The 20417-nt window shown below is 42.5% G+C and overlaps 2 protein-coding genes across 5 annotated transcripts in view; one reads left to right on the top strand and one right to left on the bottom strand.

Moving 5' to 3' along the window:
* The window catches only part of phactr1 (phosphatase and actin regulator 1), a 42961-nt gene extending 29168 nt beyond the window's left edge, over positions 1 to 13793 (top strand). For both annotated transcript variants that reach the window (XM_085775094.1, XM_085775093.1), the window contains exons 2-13: positions 150 to 314; positions 3337 to 3417; positions 3524 to 3649; positions 4709 to 4909; positions 5001 to 5262; positions 6377 to 6597; positions 7807 to 7963; positions 9536 to 9591; positions 9704 to 9765; positions 11093 to 11233; positions 11322 to 11398; positions 12254 to 13793. In XM_085775094.1, the coding sequence (XP_085631220.1) occupies positions 150 to 314; positions 3337 to 3417; positions 3524 to 3649; positions 4709 to 4909; positions 5001 to 5262; positions 6377 to 6597; positions 7807 to 7963; positions 9536 to 9591; positions 9704 to 9765; positions 11093 to 11233; positions 11322 to 11398; positions 12254 to 12269 (1565 nt within the window). In that variant the 3' untranslated portion in view covers positions 12270 to 13793. The remainder of the gene's footprint in view (positions 1 to 149; positions 315 to 3336; positions 3418 to 3523; positions 3650 to 4708; positions 4910 to 5000; positions 5263 to 6376; positions 6598 to 7806; positions 7964 to 9535; positions 9592 to 9703; positions 9766 to 11092; positions 11234 to 11321; positions 11399 to 12253) is intronic.
* tbc1d7 (TBC1 domain family, member 7) lies at positions 13683 to 19396 on the bottom strand. 3 transcript variants are annotated; one of them, XM_085775098.1, is made up of 8 exons: positions 19130 to 19396; positions 18889 to 19028; positions 18167 to 18247; positions 17331 to 17521; positions 16065 to 16202; positions 15494 to 15639; positions 14235 to 14364; positions 13683 to 14134 (listed from the first exon to the last, which is right to left on the bottom strand). In XM_085775098.1, exons 2-8 carry the CDS (start codon positions 18998 to 19000, stop codon positions 14048 to 14050), a joined length of 885 nt encoding a protein of 294 aa, XP_085631224.1. In that variant the 5' UTR covers positions 19001 to 19028; positions 19130 to 19396; the 3' UTR covers positions 13683 to 14047. The 3 variants fall into 3 exon arrangements, with proteins under 3 accessions (XP_085631224.1, XP_085631223.1, XP_085631225.1); XM_085775097.1 differs by having other exon boundaries at positions 18889 to 19022; XM_085775099.1 differs by having other exon boundaries at positions 18889 to 19008.
* Positions 19397 to 20417: the final 1021 nt, after the last annotated feature.

Genomic DNA, 20417 nt, shown 5'->3' with positions numbered 1-20417 from the left:
GATGAGGAGCAGGATTAAACTCTGACTCTTTGATATTTCCTCTCTGATGTTTAAATCGCTCTGTTATGATGGGATGGGAAAAGAAGAAAACGCCAGTTGCACATTTGTTACAGTAATGACCCTGTTGTTGTTTTCTGTTGTCGTTCCAGCTGAGGAGGTGGAGAGGTTGGCAGCCATGCGCTCGGATTCGCTGGTTCCCGGCACGCACACGCCTCCCATCCGCCGCCGCAGCAAATTCGCCACCTTGGGACGCCTGTTCAAACCCTGGAAGTGGAGGAAGAAGAAGAGCGAGAAGTTCAAGCAGACGTCTGCAGGTGGGAACAGAAACACCATTAACACCTGCGCCTGTAGTAATCTACCTCACCCACAGCTTGATACACGTCTCCCCGCGACACCTAGCAACAGTAACGATGATGAATGAGGAGGAGGAGGAGGGAGGGGGGGGATACAGGAGCAAAGTGTGTAATTGTGGTTATGTAAGGCTGGTAAAGCACCGGCAGACCTCAGGTCAGCTGCTGTCAAACCACCACATCAGTCAGGGAGGACAAAGCAGCCAGAGATAGACTCCAGTCATGATGCGAGGTGACAGGGCGAACCACTGGGCCACCGCGCCGCACGTGTTTCTGTCCAGAGACGTGACAAATAAAATCAGAAGAATAAAAGAAAATATCACTGAGATAATTTAATAGAATAAAATAGAGTAGAGAGGCGTCGTTTAGCTCAGTGGGTAGAGTAGGCACATATAGAGGCTATAGTCCTTTGCCGCAGCGGCCCCAGTTCGACTTCACCAGTGGCCCTTTGCTGCATGTCTCCCTCTCTCTACAGCTGTCCTATCGATTAATGGCATAAAAGCCCCCCAAAAAACACAAAGGTAAATAATTTAGAAACCTCCACCACAACACAACACATAAATTATGCAATAAAAATACAATTCACAAAACAAAGTCCATGACTCACATATCACACTGAGCTGCTCCTAAATAACAGAAAGTCCTGAGTACCTGAACTCATCTAAAGCTGTAAATGATTTCTTATTTGCCTTTTTTAGTCTATGCTGTTGAAATTCTCTGCAGTGTGTGGGACAGTTCATTAAAGGAGACATAGTCTGCCCCTTTTCCACAACTTAAAATAGTTCCCAGGTGTCTTAAAGACATAATGTGACATGCTTTGGTCAAAATACCCCAAGGATCAAACATCACAGCTCTTTTCATGCCTTTAAAACAGCCCTGTTCTGAACGGCTGGTTTCAGTGCCTGACTGTCCCTTTAAATGCAAATGAACCACTGCTTTATTGGTACCAGGTAGGGGTGGTGTTATGCAAATTCAATGACTGGTTACATCACTGGAAGAAAACTGAGGGAACAGCTCATAAAACCACATGGATTTCAACCTAGGGAGCCTAGTGCACATTACAGATTTTCTTGTCAATTCTCACATTTTGGGGGCTGGAAGGCAAGACAAACACCCAAATATATGTTAAAGAGCCTTCAAAAAGTGATATTTCCATAATATGTCCCCTTTAATGATCCTGTCAGCTTTGGATATTATGAGCTCATCATACATTTCAGAAAGCTTCTGTTGTTGTGGGTTTGTAAAGATTTTTGAAGCCACATAAAAAAGAGAAGGAACTAATAAGAAATAGTCTGAGCAGAGAGATGCTGTGTGAAAACGAGGCAGATTTATTTGACTCTGTTCGAACATTAAGGCGAAGAGCAGTTAATTACAGTCTTCATCAGAGACACAAACACAACAACGGCAGAGGAGGAGTCGATAATTAACGCTCACCACGGCAACAAATTAGCTCTAAATGGAGATTTGTCAGCGTTGCACTGCGCCGCCTCTGGACCAGAGAGTCAGAGGACAGAGCTGGACGGAGAGAGGGAAGATGTTGTCGTTGTTTTTATTGTTGTTGTTGTTGTTGTTGTTGTTGTTGTTGTCATTGTTTCTCCGCTGGCTCAGTCGTTTCACTTCCTGTTTCGCGCTGAGAGACGTGAACACAGAGCCGAGGTGACGAGAGGCTTCCTGCAGCCAAGCTGTTCTCCCAGCTGTCGCAGCACGACCGGCGTTTTCTGCTCAAACCTGCATCCACACACACACACACACACACACACACACACACACACACACACACACACACACACACACACACACAGATATATCTGACTGTGCACTGTTTACCACACAGGGCGTTCATGTTGTGTTCACCATGTGTCGTTACTGGGCCGTTGCCATCGTTCAGGCAGGGTGTGTGTTATCATTGTGGTTCGATTCAGAGCTTCAATGGTGAAATATTTGACTGAACAGATGAAACACAAACATTTCATTGATTAAATTAAATTATAACGTCTTTTACTTTGTTTGTTTTTTTATATGAGCAGGTTTTGTTTGTTTATTTCAAAGCAATGTTTCAAAGCTGCTTCTGTAGCCCGTCGTCTGTTCAAGGCCCCACTGAGCTGATTTAAAGCAGAAGTAAGCGATATTTTTGTGTTAATATAAGTCTTAAATAGTTTTATTCGAAAACAAAAACTTCCGACAGCAATCACTTACATAGAGTGTTTGGACCGAAACACGGGTCTCTCAGTCACTCTGCTCTGCTCTGAGCCGAGGAGAAAACTTTTCTCGTATCCTACAAGTTTTATCCAATGAGGAGAGAGAACGGCATGAAGGGCTGTGTGTGCAGCCAAGGAACGCCGTGAATGTGGTGACGTAGGGACGAGGACCAATAGATCCATGACGAGGGCGGGGGCTGCTAACTTCATCGGCTGACAAGACGTTATGGTGCGTTCAAGGCAGCCCGTAACTCGTGTTTTTCCGACCTGTGAACTCGTACCAGTTCGATCTGGTACGAGTTCACGGGTCGGAAGTTACGAGTGGCCGTTATAGTGACTTTCACAGGTAAAACAGGTCGGAAAAACACGAGTGGGTTGCCTGGAACGCTACAAAGTCGTAAGTCGTGACTTGAAGCTGTAATTTACGGTTTCAAGAGCCTGCCTGGAACGCAGCATTAGCCAAAACGACCGGATCGCTTACTTCTGCTTTAAAATTGGTTTAAAATTAAAATGAAACATCTTGTTACAGCTCAAATCTCACTATTATACAAAATCATTGCGGCATTTTTATACACGACTGAAATGTGGCTTTAGTGCTTTTTATTTTGAAAGGGCAGCCACCATCAGCAGCAGAGTTTAACACCCCAAACAACAGTGTCGAGGTCCAAATGAGCGTCGGCTGCTCCTCGCACGTTCCTCGGCGCCGATCACGTCCTCACTGCATCTCACACTAACACAGGCGTCCTCACACCATGTCCTCACTGTGACGTGTCCTCTGTGTCCCTCAGTGCTGGAGAGGAAGATGTCCACACGGCAGAGCCGAGAGGAGCTCATCAAGAAGGGAGTCCTGAAGGAGGTGTACGAGAAAGGTGAGCGATCAGGAAACAGACGATCAATAAAATATGAGATGTCAAACTGACTCGTCGATATTTGACAGGTCTTAAGTATAAACTCTCTTTTCCATCCCTTGTGCAGACGGCTCGTCTCCAGCTGTGCGGGAGGAGGTGAAGATGGAGAACGGGCGCTCCCCGGTGCTCGGCTGCGGCCTGTCAGAGTCTGACGGTGCAGAGCTGATGGAGGGAGCAGCAGCAGCGGGTGTCGGTAGGAACCAGAGCCGCAGCACCGTCGCCCTCTCATCCTCTCACCTCAGACTAGCTGCATTTACATGGGTCCAAAAATCCTATTTATAATCAGATTAATGGGTCAATCAGATTCAAAACGTCTCATGTAAACACCATAGCGGATCAGATTAAATTTCCGATCGGATTGAAAGAGGTAGTCTACGCCGATTGATAATCAGCTTGATGCCGCATATAAACGGCTGAATAGAGTGGATTTGGTAGATAGAGTGGATTATTCATTCTGCGCATGCGAGACCTAGTACGTAGGAGTCACGTATTGACGTTCGTGGGAAATAGGAAACAGGAAATAGAAAAGTCAAAGCAGTGTTGCCAACTTGGAGACTTTCTCGCTAAATCTGGCAACTTTTTTTTTTTGTCGTTGACTTTTCCCGGTGTTGTTAAAGACGTTTCTGGTTTGGAGACATGAAAAGCATGTATCACTGCTGTCTTCAACGAGCAGCAGGTGCTGCCATAACTGCGTTCACACCAAAAGTGAGGATGCGCTTTTGCGCTTTGACAAGACAGCTTCCAAAGGGGCAAATATTTTTAGCAGCTTTGGTCACATGACTGACGTCAAAGTTCAATCACGCTGGTCATTGACGGACAAAAAAAAAGAAGAAGCGATTCTCTATTCTGACAGGTTGCTGCCAAACCGCGTCATAGCGAATTACGTTTTTGTTTGTTATTTGTTATATCTATCGCTCTGCCCTAAAGTTAACCAAGGCTCAATTTCTTCGCTCAGGTCCCCCGGCTTTCATTGAAAATGAATTAACTTCCGCCGTTTTTGACTTTGGAAGCTTTTGGTGTGAACGCACAGTAAGCCCCGTCCCAAAGCTCTCACCAGCGGTCAGTCTCACAGCAGCATATAATCGGCTTCGGCCATGTATATACACAGATTGGATGTGGATCGCTTTATTTAGTGCTCATGTATACAGATCGAATAAGATTCATTTAATCTGATTGTTTTCAATCAGATTGAGGAAACACAACCAGCTACTGTCATCTCTGACCGTTTCATTTGTCTCCCTTTCTTTCTCAGGTTCTCTGGAGTTTCAGATGCCGACCGATGGAACATGTCAGGACCACGCCCAGAAATCCATCCAGGCTCTGCCCACGAAGAAGTCCACTGTGTATCCGTCTGACGGCGCTGAGTCGACACTCTCCAGACCTCCAACGCTACACAAACAACCTCCTGCGCTGCCGCCCAAACCCTTCACCAGGCTGCCCAATCACATTACAGGTGCGTTTTCGCCAACACACACACATAAGGCGTGTTTTTACAAATCTACGCACACTCAAGTTTGTTGTTTTCGTCACGCCTCCTCCTGCAGACGGAGCCCCGGTGAAGCTGCCGTGCATGTCGGGGAAGTTGTCTCCACCTCTACCTCCAAAGAAGCTCATGATCTCCGTCCCTGCGGGGAGCATGGAGCCGTCTCCGCTCGCCTTCCAGAAGTGCCCCGCCCCCCCCGGCCACGCTCCGATAGGCGGGCACTCGCTGCAGTACGGGACGCTGCCCGTCGCCCTCCACCCGCCCAGCCGCATCATCGAGGAGCTCAACAAGACCCTGGCCCTCACCATGCAGAGGTTTGAGAGGTGAGGAGCTCACAGTGGGTTGTCACTGGATTTAAATGGTTTTCAATGGAGGAAAATCTGATGTTTCAGCCTTTAAATGTGTTTTTCTTCTAACCAGGGTCTTGTTTTCATATCTGGATCATTTCACCTTTACTTCTCATCTAGTGTCCTGACATCTGTAATGTTCAGTGGCACCACTGTGAGATGTGACTGATGGAAAACACCTTAAAATGGACTGAACCTGCCACGAAACATCATCTTGAAGTCTTCACACTGTCGTTCTGTAGGATTCAAAAGCAGCAACTCACTAGTGATAAATTATTTTTGCAGTAAATTTCTGCACAATTCAACATTTTACTTTGACTAAAACAAAGTAAAAGAGGCCCTCTTACTTATATAAGACAAGATAAGATATGCCTTTATTCATCCCATGATGGGGACATTTACAGTGTTGCAGAAGTGAGAGGAATAAAAAGCACAGGTGATAAATATAAAGCAATAGAAAACAATATCCGTAAGAAAAATATGCACATTCCAGAGGTGTGTAGTGGCAATATGTACAAAGAATGATAAAAAATATATATAAAACTCAGAACGGTAGCAAACCCTCATATTTGTTTGCCATTTAAATTTTAATATTAAAATCGATCAATGAAGTAAACAGTGTGTAGCATTCATCCTTTACACATCTTCTCTCTCTACTTTAAACTTGTTTTTGTGCGTCTTGAAGTCACTGTTTGGTCGGTTTATCGTCCCCCTGCCTGTTTGTAAAACCTCTGCAGAAATGCATGATGGGAGATAAGTATTGTTAGTGACAGAAATACATCACATGGAAGAAAAAGTGTTTTCATCTGTCCTGCTAATGAAGGTAAATGGGTTCTACCTCGTCTTTTCCACGAGGTCCCGCCTCCTCATCCATCACTGTGATTGGCTGCTGGTGGAGGAATCGTTTCCTGCAGCTGAAAAACTCTCTGATGTGATTTTTGTTTCTCTTCGTGTTCCTCTGTACCTCTGTACCTCTGTACAGAAACTTTGCTCCTCTTTGTTATTTCACAACCTAAACCCTCGGCTCACGCTACAGCGAGCGCACGCACCGCACGCCTCTGACCTCTTGACCTTTCCCACCGACCTGCAGCTCCATGATGCACGGCGTTCCCACGGTGATGATCGAGTGCGACGACGACAAGGAGAACCTCCCCAACGAGGCGGACTACGAGGACCTGCCGGGGATGTACAAGGACGAGGAGGAAGAGGAGGAGGAGGAGGACGACGAGGACGAGGGAGATGAAGAAGAGGACGACGAGGATGAGGAGGAAGAGGAAGACGACGAGGAAGAAGATGAAGCACTGTTTACAAGTAGGTGTTTACCCAACTGTAGCTGTTAATCATAACATAACACACATACATAAATTATACGTGTCACTTCTATTACATGTATGAACACGTGTGCGTTCGTGTGTGTGTGTGTGTGTATAGTGTGACGCTCAGAGCTGCAGGTCGCATTGAGAGATGTGAATAATTCATCTCAGAAACATTATGTATATAATGTATTTATTTATTTAACTCTGCAGCAGTAACGTACACATTATGAATAATGTATGAGGAAAGAGACGTCTTCTAAATGCAGATGGGTTTATGTGTTTAAAAAAAAAGAAAAAGGAAAAGTCAGACAATCAGCAAAAGAAAAACTAGATTCACCGCTACAAGGTCGTATCCCTCCACCACTGGGACTAGTTTTATATTAGATCAGTCAAAACAGTCAAATAAAAAATGAACCATGTGAGTGTTTTTCCATCTCTCTTTCAGCTCTGATCCTCTCCTCCATCAGCACCGGTGAACTCAACGTCCTGACGAATTAACTTCCTCTCATCAGTGACATGAATTAACATTTTTTCCCTTTTTTTTCGGCATCTGTTTTACCTGTTCTCGCATTTTTCCGTCTTAAAAATAATCTGTGATTTCATGTGACATGTCTGCAAACAAAAAAAACATACTGTACATGGTGAAACTTTTCAAGAAGCTTAGTGTGTTTGACAGTAAAAAAAAATAATAATCGCCTCCTTTGAAGTGCTGCAGGATCACAGATGAACATGCACAAATCACAACAGAGCACTACTATTACAGTATAAACGTTAAATCCTCAGAGTTTAGTGCTGGTCAGGAAATGATGATGTTTGAGTTTGTTTATTGGGAGGTGAAGGAGGCTTCTGCTTCCCGATTCTCTAAAGAGGAGAAACCCTGGTTCTGTGTGAAAGTCTGTCTAACCCCCAACCCTGTCAGACAGTCAGCTGAAACATTAAAGGGATACAACTCCGAAATGTTGAACTATCCCTTTAAGACAGTGGCGATGCGTTACTTCAGACAAGATGAATTTGGATCTAAAACCTGAAATGAAAACTACAAAATAGAACAGAATGAGATATAACGGCCGGAAATAACCCAACAAAACTCTTAGCACAGCTAAAATGACACTTGATACTGACACGTCTGTGTGTGTGTGTGTGTGTGTGTGTGTGTGTGTGTGTGTGTGTGTGTGTGTGTGTGTGTGTGTGTGTGTGTCTGCAGGCACACTGGCCATGAAGGTGTTAAGGAAAGACTCTCTGGCCATCAAGCTGAGTAACCGTCCATCGAAGAGGGAGCTGGAGGAGAAGAACATCCTGCCGCTGCAGTCGGACCAGGAGAGACTGGAGTCACGACAACAGACGGCCACCAAACTGACCAGGTGAGATACACACACACACACACACACACACACACACAGACACACACACACACACACACACACACACACATACATACACACACACACACACACACACACACACACACACACACACACACACACACGTTCCTCCACCTGCAGACCCAGTCACCTGCACAGGGCTCTAACCCACGTGAGCTGTGACTCGGCTGCTGAAGGAGCAGATGATGGACGATGAGTCATAATGGAGGGAGATGGAGGAGAAGGAGGGGAGAGGAAGAGGAGGAGGGAAGGGGATTAAAGATGAAGGAGCAGGACAGTGAAGGAAGCAGATACACAAACATTATGTCTCATTTCCCCCCCAATGTAGAATAATTAAAACTTAAACTACTTAAAAAATGAATCGATTAGATAAAACATCTCTCTATCTCTCTCTGGTTTGTAAAGATAAAATGAAGCGATGATGTTTTATATCCAGATGGTCGAAGGTCAACTTCACTGTGACATCATAATGTTCTGCCAAACACTTCTGGCCATCACTCAACACTATAACTATAACTCTGGATGACGGGGCCATTAAACCACAAGCTGCTAATTCTACTTAACTGTTCATATCACAGCCAATGATTTTTAATTACAGTCGTTTTCTCCACAGATTAATCACCGTGCTTCGTTCGTACAATCATTTTTCGTTTCACTTGACTTTACAGGCCCTGATGTTTTATTTCTGTATTGATCTTATTAAAACTGGAACGTACTGTAGTTACACACATTTTCGGAATTTAAGATCTTAAATAAAAACCCATTTATTTTTTTCAAAATATGCTTTTTACTTTCTGATATAATTCAGATTATGAAACAGTATAGAGATGACCTGGTGCAGGTCGTCAGATTCTTTGTTTTTGTTTCCCAGCAGATAAAAAGATAAAGATTTCAATGATAATGGAGACAGAAAATCAACAAATCCTCACCCTGAAGGAGGAGATTTAACGAACAAAACAATCTCACTTCACTATGTTTGAACCTGGACAACATAATGCCTCGACACTGAAGCAGAAAACTGATTAAAATGTAATTAATATTTGACTTTCTGTCACGACTTGATGCTGCACACTGTATATACTATACATCAAGCATTAAGTGACACATAGAAGCAACTCTTTCCTCTCTCTGCGCCATCTATTATTTCTCTACATCACATTGTGTTTTATCTCCTAGAAATATGTTGATTTTTATTTTTATAACTCTTCTTGTGAAATGTAAATCTCCGTCACTGTGAAAAGCTAAATGTTTAACCGTCGTCGTCTCTGAGCGGCTCGGTCCTCGGTCTCTCCCTCGACCATCCATCACTGTGTGAATCACTGTGACCCTCCACAGACACCGATGTAAATCACAACATTACAGCCTCGTAAAATACGACATGAGGTGCACAGTCAGCTCTGTGTGTGTGTGTGTCTGTCTGTGTGTGTGTCGACCACAGCTGTAAAACCTCTGCAGAGGATTCGAGTGTCAATGTGAAAACGCACAAATGTTAAAATCATCATAAAAATAGTTTTCCTGAAATAGATGTGTGGTTTTTTTTTTTGTTCTCAGGCGGTTGAGTCAAAGGCCGACGGCGGAGGAGCTGGAGCAGAGGAACATCCTCAAACGTAAGTCGCTTTGCATGAGTGGGAGAGAAAGAAAAAGAGAGAGAGACATTAATCTTCAGTGTGTGTGATCATGTTTCTTTTTTTCTTTTCTTTTTTTTCTTTCTCCCTGCAGCTCGGAACGATCTGGAGGAGCAGGAGGAGAAGAGGGAGATCAAGAGACATTTGTCCAGAAAGGTAAGACGGGACAGGAGGCCTTTGATCAGAGCAGAGATGGAGATATGAGCAGCACGGTTGCCACGGTGACCAAAACTGCCATTCCTCATATTACAGCCCCCCTTTTAGAAAAGATGATGGTATTATCTGTTACATCATCCTCTTATTCCTTGTATGTGTGTGTGTGTCTGTGTGTGTGAGTGTCTGAGTGTGTAGCCTGCTATACTTGTGAGGTCCGACAGTTTTGTGGGTCTCGGGGTTGTGGGGTCAGTGTCGGGGTCCGGCTGTGGTGGTTGAGGTGACGATGACGGTGTTGAGGTCACATTGTGAATGACTTTTCCCCATTAATATAGTAAAACAAGACTTTGTGTGTGTGTGTGTGTGTGTGTGTGTGTGTGTGTGTGTGTGTGTGTGTGTGTGTGTGTGTGTGTGTGTGTGTGTGTGTGTGTGAGGGACCTCAGGGAACGTCTGTTCTTGGCAAACAACAGCTGCCACAGTAATAATGGATGATATTTGATTATGTGTATTGATACAGAGCGAAGCTAAAACCACTGCAGCATCTACTGCTCTGTCTTTTTTATTCAGGAAGATTCTGTCCTTTTACATTTTAATAGAGTCTCTATTAAGGTTTCTAATGTTTCCTAGTTCTGTCTGAAAATGTAAATAAAACATAAATGAGTTAAAATCAAAATACATATTTTGGACATATTAACCCTTGTGTTTGTGTTAAAAACAACTACATGTTGTGATTTAATACTTTTTCAGACATAAATGATCATATACAGTAAATGTATGTCTTTCAAAAACAAAAACAAAGATTTTGACATTATAATTTATTTCATGAGTATTTAGATTTTTTAAATATTGCACATAGAAGAAAAGCATTTTGTCACATTATACCACAAGGTAAGACCATTAAAAGGTAAAGCACTTTGAACGGCATTTATTTGCTTTGAAAGGTGCTATATAAATACAATTTGATTGATTGATTGATTGATTGATTGATTGATTGATTGATTGATTGATTGATTGATTATGGTTTTTGTGCAAAAAAATAACAATATATTATGAATCATGAATAGTGTAACTAGTCTTGTCTGGGAAGGAAACACTAAGTTTTATAACCAGAAAGTCAGTGATTCAATGAAAAGTGGAAATGAAAGGTTGTTTTTGTTCTTCTCCAAACACTTTGGAGTCATAAACCAGCTCTGATGAGGATCCTAAACAAACTCGACCTTCTGCAGTGACATTAGTCATCTCCTTTGCACAGACTGACCTCCCTCAGCTTGTTAATCATGACTCAGTGTTTAACCTCCTCCTCCTCTTCTCCTTCTCCCGCCTCCTGCAGCTCAGCCAGAGGCCGACGGTGGAGGAGCTGCGAGAGGCCAAGATCCTGATCCGCTTCAACGACTACGTGGAGGTGGCCGAGGCTCAGGACTACGACCGGAGGGCAGACAAGCCGTGGACTCGGCTCACAGCTGTTGATAAGGTGAACCACTGAACATCGTTTAAAGCATTTGTGCACACGACCTGAGCTCTGTGTTAATAATGTGTGTGTGTTTGTGTGTGTCGCTCAGGCCGCCATCAGAAAGGAGTTGAACGAGTTCAAAAGCACAGAGATGGAAGTGCACGAGTCGAGCCGCCATCTGACCAGGTGAGACCTGATCACCACCTTAATGATCCATGGGCCACAGACACAGCTGCTTTTTAACTAGTTACTATTGATGTCCACTCGTCTGAAAACTCAGTTAAAGGGATAGTGCAACATTTTGGCAAATTGGCCCATTGCCATAATCCCTGTAGTTTTAGGAGTAGGTTCGTTACCTTTAATTGTCAGTGCAAGCTATTTTTAGAACGGCAGAGCAGAGCCACGAGCTGCTCAGAGCTACGCTACGGAGGCTCATGGGATTTCTTGGTTTCCCTCATCAAAGTTGTGACCTGCACATTCGCGTTTTAGAGGTAAACTCATGCAAAACTGCTGATGCGCATTCCCGTCGGGGGCAGTTTTTTGGCAAGCAATCTCTTGCATTTGCCTCAAATCTGAAATCCAGATAGCTTAATAAAAAGAATTGTTAACCCCAGAATCCAGCAGAAGCTGACCGAAATTTGGCCAAAAGTTTCAGACATATTCAATATTTTAATCCTTGAAATGGCCGGAGATCTGTCAGATGTTTGTTGAGATATTTCTCTCTGGACTAGAGCTTCACAATCAATAGCAATGTAATCAAAACTGCAACATTGTAAAGTCAAAGGTAAAAACATTCTTGGGCATTTGTAGCACTTGTGTTGCTGCAGAGAAATCAAATCCTCAAAACATTAAGGCACGTGTTTGTTTGGAACATGACCCGGTGACATCAATTTTGAATATTTCTGAGGTGAAAATTAAAAACAGAAATTGGCATTCCCACTGAAATCCTGTTTTACGATCTGCTCAATTTGCCCATAGAATCTCAATATGATGTTTTTTGCATGTTGAGCAGCTTCTCACCTCTTCTCTTTTCTCCTGCAGGTTCCATCGGCCATAAAGACTCAGTCAGACCTCAGCCATGCTTTTTGTACTCCTACTCAAGAGTTCAGACTGCTACCTGCCCCCCTCCTCCTGACCCTGACCCCCACACCCACCCCTCCTCGTGTCGACCTCAGCCTGACGGACTGGACTCGACACGACGTGAGTTGGAGCCATCACAGGAACTGTTGGATGGATTAAACTCTGGGCTGTCGTCTCCCTGCCCCCCCCCCCCTCGGTGGAGATTTTAGAGGCTTCTTGATATTCAAAAGCTTTCAATTGTCATTTTTTTATGATGAAGAGGCAGCGATACGTTTCCTTTGCAGCACTTGTTTTTTTTAACAAAGCTTCTGGACGTCAAAACACAGAATCTGTGCCAATTAACCAGGAGAGGGAACGGCAGGAGGTGAAGACGGGACTGTTCTCTTTCTTTTTGTTGTTTCATTTTTAAACACAGGGATGTTTTCTGCCTTTAACCATGTTCTCACTCTCCTCTCTCTCTCTCTCAACCGGACTCACTCTGTCCTTACTTGTGTTGTTGGCACAGTTTTATTCCACGGACGACGGCATCCCAACGGCCGTTCATCACATTCAGCCACGGGAATTGAAAATATTCACCGCAGCGTGTGCTGTTGTCGGCAGCTCGAACCTGAAGCCAAAATGTCCTGAAATCCTGATCGACATCCCGAAACGCTTCTTAAAAGCCGGCGGTAACACTAGAAAATGATAATCTCCAAAAATCGTTCACAATTCACATCAATCTGAGCAACTGAGCAATAATTTTCAGATTCTCTCTCCGTATTGGTGCATGATCTGTTGATCGGGCTGCATTCAAGAGCTCCTGGATTTCAGACGTCAAATCCCCCCCCTCCAATTTAAACCAAAGCAACTTGAATTGCTGTGGAAGTTGTGACCTTGAATGCATCCCAGAGCGACTTCTGTCGAGAGTTCAGTAACCCACTGTCTCGCTGTGCCTACAGTTTTGTTTACAGGGATTTTAAAAAGTTGCCAAATTCACTCGTTTCATTTAATACAGATTATATTATCTGTAGACACAGTAAAATGTTGCCGAACTCTCTGCTGAGAAATAAAGTTTATGTTTTTTTTAATTATTATTTTTATTCATTGTGCGGTACAAACTACAGAAACCCTGCCACCTTACGTTTAGTTGTTTTTTATTGTTTACAGTCTGTACTCGGTCCATGAATTTGCAGATTTGACCATTTTAATGGGAGAACTTGTTGCTCTGTTATGTGTGTGTGTGTGTTATGACTGAGTGTGTGTGTGTGTGTGTGTGTGTGTGTGTGTGTGTGTGTGTACAAGAGTCAGTAATATTACTATGGCTTGTACATTAAAATGTTTTGAGAGGAAACTATTCTCAGAAATCTAAGACGTGTACATAGCAAAGAAAGTAAACAAGACTTTTCAAATGTTTCTTTTTGTAAAGCAGAAAAACTGCATGTGGGTATTAATTTATTGTGAGTCTTCTATGATGTATGCAGTTTCTTAAAGAAAGAAACTTATTAAAAAAATAATAAGTTTACGCTTCTTTGTCTTCTTGCAGTCTCTCTCCTTTGTGTCCGTCTCTGCAGTTTGTCTCAGTCTTTGGGGGAAAGCTCAAAGTCAGAAAAGTGCTTCCAAAGTTCCTTCAGCTTAATCAAAAGAAGTCTGTGATGAGTTTTCAGTTCAGTCATGCAGAGACAAAGCCCCACGGACGGTGAACGCCACAGTCTGTTAGTCTCGGTGGAGCTATAAGAAGTCCTGGGGGATTCTGGGAAAGCTCCTCACCTCCGGTGTCTACACGGCGTGCATCGGTGTGCCACAGTACTTGTGCCACAGGTCGATGGCTTTAGTCACGATGGCGTCCGTGTTCTCCTGAGGAATCTGAAGGGAACAGGTCACAGAGACGTTTTTATAAACACACACACACTGCATTTCTGCTGCTGCTCCGTTGTTCTGTTGTTATTTGCTCTGATTTACTCACATTGCGCAAGAACCTAACGATGCCCTCGAACCTAGTGATGCCCATCAATATGATCTTGTAGCTCAGCAGGATCTCCAAGGCAACAAACACCAGGATCTTACAGGAGCCACTGATCACTTTGTCCCAAACCCTGAAAAAAAAAAACAGAAAGAGTTTATTTAAATGATGTAACAGGACCGTGAGAGAGACGAGGTGGAGGTCAACTAAAAGCCAGATTGAGTCTCCAGCTTTGAGTCGTGTTTACACTGGTTTGCATATTCAGCTCTTTGTGTTTCTTTTCTGTGGAAATCAACACTGAGACGTCGTCACACACCACTCCTTTAAGTCTCGGCAGCTTTGGACTTCATGTCGTGAGTTGTTCCTGGTTCATCAACTGTTTCACTGACCCCTCGCTCTCACATTAGGACTCAGGCAGAGACCTGTAGTTGTGCCGTTCGCTGTAAACTGAGCTTTCAGAGAACATCCCGACTCCTGGCACCGCCATGACTCAGTGAAGCACAACGTGCAGAGAGCTGCAGGTTTCTATGTCTCTGAGACAACCGTTCGTTCTTGTTTTGATTCTTCAGAAGTAAGCAGAGTAATTTTCTATGGAAGCCCTTGGAGGACAAACATGGATACATTTCACAACCTCTGCTTTTCCGCTGATAACAGGGTCATTTTCTTAATAAAAAACAAAACTTTTTTTCCAGAGATGATGACATAATTCATTAGAGATCTATCTGAGTTTCCGTCACACCACAGTAGGTCTCTTTACAGTAATTTTTATCGTCTATAGCAAAACCTGAAGCTGTTTCAGCCTGTTTCAGGCTTTGATTGAAGAGATATAAGATCTGCTGAGTATTTTCCTGCTGGTCTGACATCGCTACACTGAAGGATGTTTGGCAGAGACAGACTGCTGTTTTGTTTTCCAGAGATCTCAGAAGTTATCTGAGGAAAATAGAGGCAATAAAATGTATGAATGAATCTGGATAAAGGATTTTAAACAACATGGGTGAAAACCCCGTGATTAAACTTAAACGAGCTGTCAAACAGAACTCATCTGGAAATAAACTATCACTCTGTGCAGTGGTGTGGTGGCCACATAATGACACCCACAGCCCAGTCAGAGCCAAATTACAGGGTCAACACTAAACTCTTTGTTTTTTGGCCAGCAGCACAGATCCAGGAGAGAATCAGTGTGAAAGAGTTTGTTAAATAACATCTCTGGGCTGCTACAAAACAAACAAACACATTCCCAGGACAGTGGAGAGTAAACGGACCTCTGCAGGCTGGACTCGGGCAGGCAGCCGGCGAAGCAGCGTCTGAACCAGAGGCCGTGGGGCAGCTGAGCCAGCGCCCCGGTGCTCTTCAGGTGGTTCAGCAGCCGCGGCTCCTCCTGACTCAGATAATGTTCCAGGCTCTTCGGCTGCAGACACAGCGACAACAACGACAACAACAAAGTCCTTATTCATGGTGACGCACATTCAAAAAAAAACTTCCTGAGTCATGAGAACTTTGTCACATCACTTCTGGCATTTCATTTGCTAAATTTACACCATGATCTCTTCGTAATGACGCATGTTCAAAACTAAAAAAAAAACTACACCAGGGCTATAAAGGAAATACTTTAACGTAGAGTAACTCCTGCAAAACCAAGGACAAGGACTTGGATTCATTTGGCCTTATAAATATAGAACCAGTGAACAATAACGCGACTGTTGTGAGTATTAAAAACACGTCAACGCTCAGTTTTGCAGCCGTTGCCTCAGAAAACAACACAACCTTTATAGGAAGCAGCAACAATTTAACACAAGGTTTCAATTCTCCGCTGTTGTTTATAGACGTCTTTACCAGATGAGGGATCGAGTCTCCGAACTTTGTGTGGAACTGATTGACGAAACACTTGATCAGCCAGTAGCAGTCGATGGGATCGTCTACGATCTCCTCCATGGCTCTGCTGATGGACAGGAAGTCCTCGTTTTCTTCATCCTGGGGAAAAAAAACACAACATAACATGTTACAGCAGCAGAGAGTAAAGGAAGAATTCAAGTATCTGCAGCCTGTAAAAGAAAATGACAGAGTTCATGTTCAGCACTGACCTGCAAAAGCTAAAAAACATCTTGTCGTATTGAGTTAATGTGATCACATCGGATCACATTTTAACTTATTTTTGAGATTTAACCATCTTAACAGATTCGTGTTACACCATGAGATCCATCTAAGTATCCACACACAATAAAAACGGTGGCACTCAGGGATAAAAATAGAGAAAAATACGGCTATTTTATGATTATTTATGTACAGAAAATAATGATTGTGACTAACAGATATCAAAACAAATTCTGACTTGAAACATTTCAGAAATCTCACCTATCTGTTATTATAAATAGACATATTGAAGCTAATTTGATACATTCCCACTACCTGTAACTCTATAGTTTCCCTGGAGCCAAATAAATGGAATAAACTGTTTTCTTCTGTTTCAGTGAAAATACAAAGAGTTGTTTTTGTGGTAATAACAATGAGTGATGTTTGAACATAAATCTTAAAAGCAGTAACCAATCATTTTCCACTTATGGCTCCAGTTATGAATAATAACTCATAATGAAAAGCTCGGAGCGAACGTTAAATATCTGCGGCTGCTTCAACAGTGAGGCTTTCGTTAATTACAGTAACGAGCCACAGAAGCAGCCAAACCAATAACCATCGACCAGAGGACTGAGCTCAAATTGTTACCAGCTCCTAAAAACAAAATACATCTGCAGTCTCTCTCACACACACAGTTATTATGTAATGTGCAGCAAATATGCTCATAGATGCATTCAAAGAGGTTGAAACCAGAGAGATGTTACAGATACAGATTTGACTAAATGTAGCCACAAGACACACAAACTACAACAACAACTGTTCTCAGGCGATGGTTTCAGTCTCTGCTCTCATTATAAGTAAAAACACTCCAAGGGACACAGAAACAATAACGGGTTATTAAGAAGCACCACATCTGACAATCGATTCTTTGACAAATTAAAATTACTGCTGCAGCCAGGCCACAATGTTATGCTTCCACTTTCTATAAAAAAACAAACAAAAAAACGGTCCTGAACTTGTTCCTCTTACCGGGGCTGCTGTCTCGGAGCAGCGTGGGAGCACCTGGCTCTCCAGCTGGAACATGCGTAGGTAGACGTGGGTGGAGGGTGTGGAGGAGTTGATGTATCTCATGACCTCCAGAGCCTCCAGGATGTCCTGGTACTGCTCCTTCCTGTAGCCTCCAACCAGGGCGTGAGAGTCACTGTGCGGCGGCAGGATGCCTGTGGAGACGGAAGGTTTCAATAAATAGCTGCATTTAAATGTTCTGCAGATATTACTGTGGAGAATAAGGCCCTGTAGCCATGTGCACTCAAAATAGCTGCATATTTTTAAACTCTGCACATTACATTGTAAAGGGATAGTTCAACATTTTGGCAAATTGGCCCATTGCCATAATCCCTATAGTCATAGCAGTAGGTTTGTTACCTTTAAATGTCGGTGCAAGCTGTTTTTAGAACAGCGGAGCAGAGCCGCGAGCTGCTCAGAGCTACGCTACGGAGACTCATGGGATTTCTTGGTTTCCCTCATCAAACTCATCAAATACACAATCCAACAACTCTAAAACGCTCTCATGGACAAGTTGTGACCTGCACAGATCAGAGTTGTTTTAGAGGTAAATGCAGAGACTGCTTACTGATAAACTGCCCCACGATGGGAACGCGCATCAGTGGTTTTGCATGAATTTACCTCTAAAACAACTCGTCTCGTAACGTTCCGTTATTATCTCATAGTGTCACAATGTTGAACTATCCCTTTAAGGAAAACACTGTTGTACATGATCTACTGCAGATTTATCCCAAACCATCTTGTCCTAATAATAATGCACAGTTCCTGCACCACGACTTAAGACTGTTCTTGTTTCTTACCTAACAGCACCTTCCACACGTGGATCCTGTACATGGAGGGGAGGGGGAACCTCTGGCTGAAGGTGCTCAGCTTCTCTAGATCTGTAAGAGAGTAGAAACACGTCTGTTCAATTCACCAAAACTCAACCACAAGTCAGTGAAGAAAAATCACATCGGAGGACAATGTAAGTTAATTACATGTGCTGAAACACGAGGCACTAATGTATAAATTAGTTTTTCTAAAAGGATAAACCCTGGGAAAACTACAAAAATAGTCATTTTTAATGCTAAAACAATGCTGTAAGAGATGTTAGTCTTCTCCATTCCTGTACCACACATGAGGCAGTGATACTGTGTCTAAATGTCTATGTAAATAGAATAAGATAACAACAGAATAAACCCTCAAGTAAATCCTCCTGAGCATCTGTCTGTCTGCATTTTAAGAAGAAAGAAACTGAAATATGAACTGTAATGTGTAAAACTGTAATGGGAAGTTTAATGCGATTTAAGGCTGCAGCTTATGATTTCCTCTTTATCATCCGTTACTTTTTCATTCATTTTGACAATTTATATGTCAGAAAAATGTAATAATGTCCATTCCAGTTAAAGCTCAATGTGTCATCTTCAAACCAGCTCAAATACCAAATATGATGCTGTCACTGCATGAAAATGACTGTTCTTCAGTAACCACCAGTGCCACCTCAGTAACACCAGACTGTTATTCTGTATGAACCGATACCCACCCAGAGGATGATCCTTGAGCAGTATTTCCAGTGATTTCTTCTCCTCCACTCCCCTGAAGCCCACCTTCTCATAATAAGCAGAGCGGAAGTTTCTCTGAGGGTCGTCAGCCATCGTGACACCTGGACAGCGACACCTGCACCTTTCATCATTTCCAAAACCCCCGTAAGAAGCAGAGCTCACAACATGCATTCATATTTATATTATAAAACACATGTCCTAGCAGAATTGGACTGACAGTACCTTGGTGTTTGCCTCTCTCCTCTCCTCCAGCCTCTCGTCAGCTGGTGCTAACGATTAGCTTCCTACAAGATAACGTCAAGTTAATTTTAAACACGCAAAAACAAAAACTTCCGCAACTTTCTGTGTTGTAACTTTGACTTTCTCTATTAAAACCACGCATTGACGTTCAGCCGGACGCCACTGAAGAGGTGCTGGTGCTACATTTCCAAAAATAAATCGGTGGTGCTGATTGCTACATGCGAGCTACAGTTAGCTGTTGTTATTATCAAACACTTCCGGGTGCACGGCGTGTCAAAATAAAATCCCGGAGGAAAAAACAAAAAATGTTTCGCCCTCAGAGTTGTTGAAAACAGTTACAGACATAAATGTAGACAAAATGTCTAAATGATTATTATTTTTATTTGATGTTTACCTGATAACTGCCAACATCAAACTAACCGCACATAGCAGAGTACGGTAAACAAGTCATACAGTTCCCAGATTGCCTTTTGATACTCACAAACATAATGATAATCTGTAGATCTCTTTAAAATAATCAAAAAATAGGAATACGTAGGCCTACTCACACAAAATAGATAAATAGCTATGGATATGCTCTCCCTCGTACTGAAATAAAGCATTCAATTAGTGATTTCATTCATCATTTATTTGATTAATAAAATCTTAAATAAAATACTCAAGATTATGACGGTAAATTGTGTTATTTATCTACACTAATTTTGAAGGCTGTGTAGTTATTATTATCATTATCATTAGAGAAGAACAACTCTTTTTTTTTTCCTCTATGGAAGAGAATCTGCTCTATACAATTGCGCATGCATATGCTTTTATTTTGAAGGATGTATTCCGGTGCCATGTCCAACCACCCTAGACCATAACTTTAGGGTTGTTTGTAATACAGACACTAAATCTCAGATAACAGTCATCAGAGTTAACCAGATGGAGTTCAATAATTGCTTTAGCATAAATATATATAGGCCTATTCATTAGAGAATCTCATTTAAATAGAGATATGTGCTACATATCCAAAATGTATTATTTACAAAACTTACATAACACAATTTATTGTCATACCAAGGCACATCAAAATGTATTTTAGCAGCCATCTTTTCTATGTAGTAGCATTACTATGTCTATATTGATAAATAACAATTAAGTTGTAAAATGGTCATTATAGACATTTTAAAAAAGTGGTTTTCTGAAATACTTTGAATATAGTGTGCTGTATCATGAATGAGTGTTGCACTACTAGAATAAATCTTGTGTTCCTAAACTCAGGATATTATTT

The sequence above is a fragment of the Trachurus japonicus genome, chromosome 4, assembly GCF_045865225.1.
Source record: "Trachurus japonicus isolate A0001 chromosome 4, Traja_1.0".
In the NCBI taxonomy this organism is placed as follows: Eukaryota; Metazoa; Chordata; class Actinopteri; order Carangiformes; family Carangidae; genus Trachurus; species Trachurus japonicus.
Note: the sequence above shows the minus strand (reverse complement) of the source record. Positions and strands in the feature narration are given on the sequence as shown.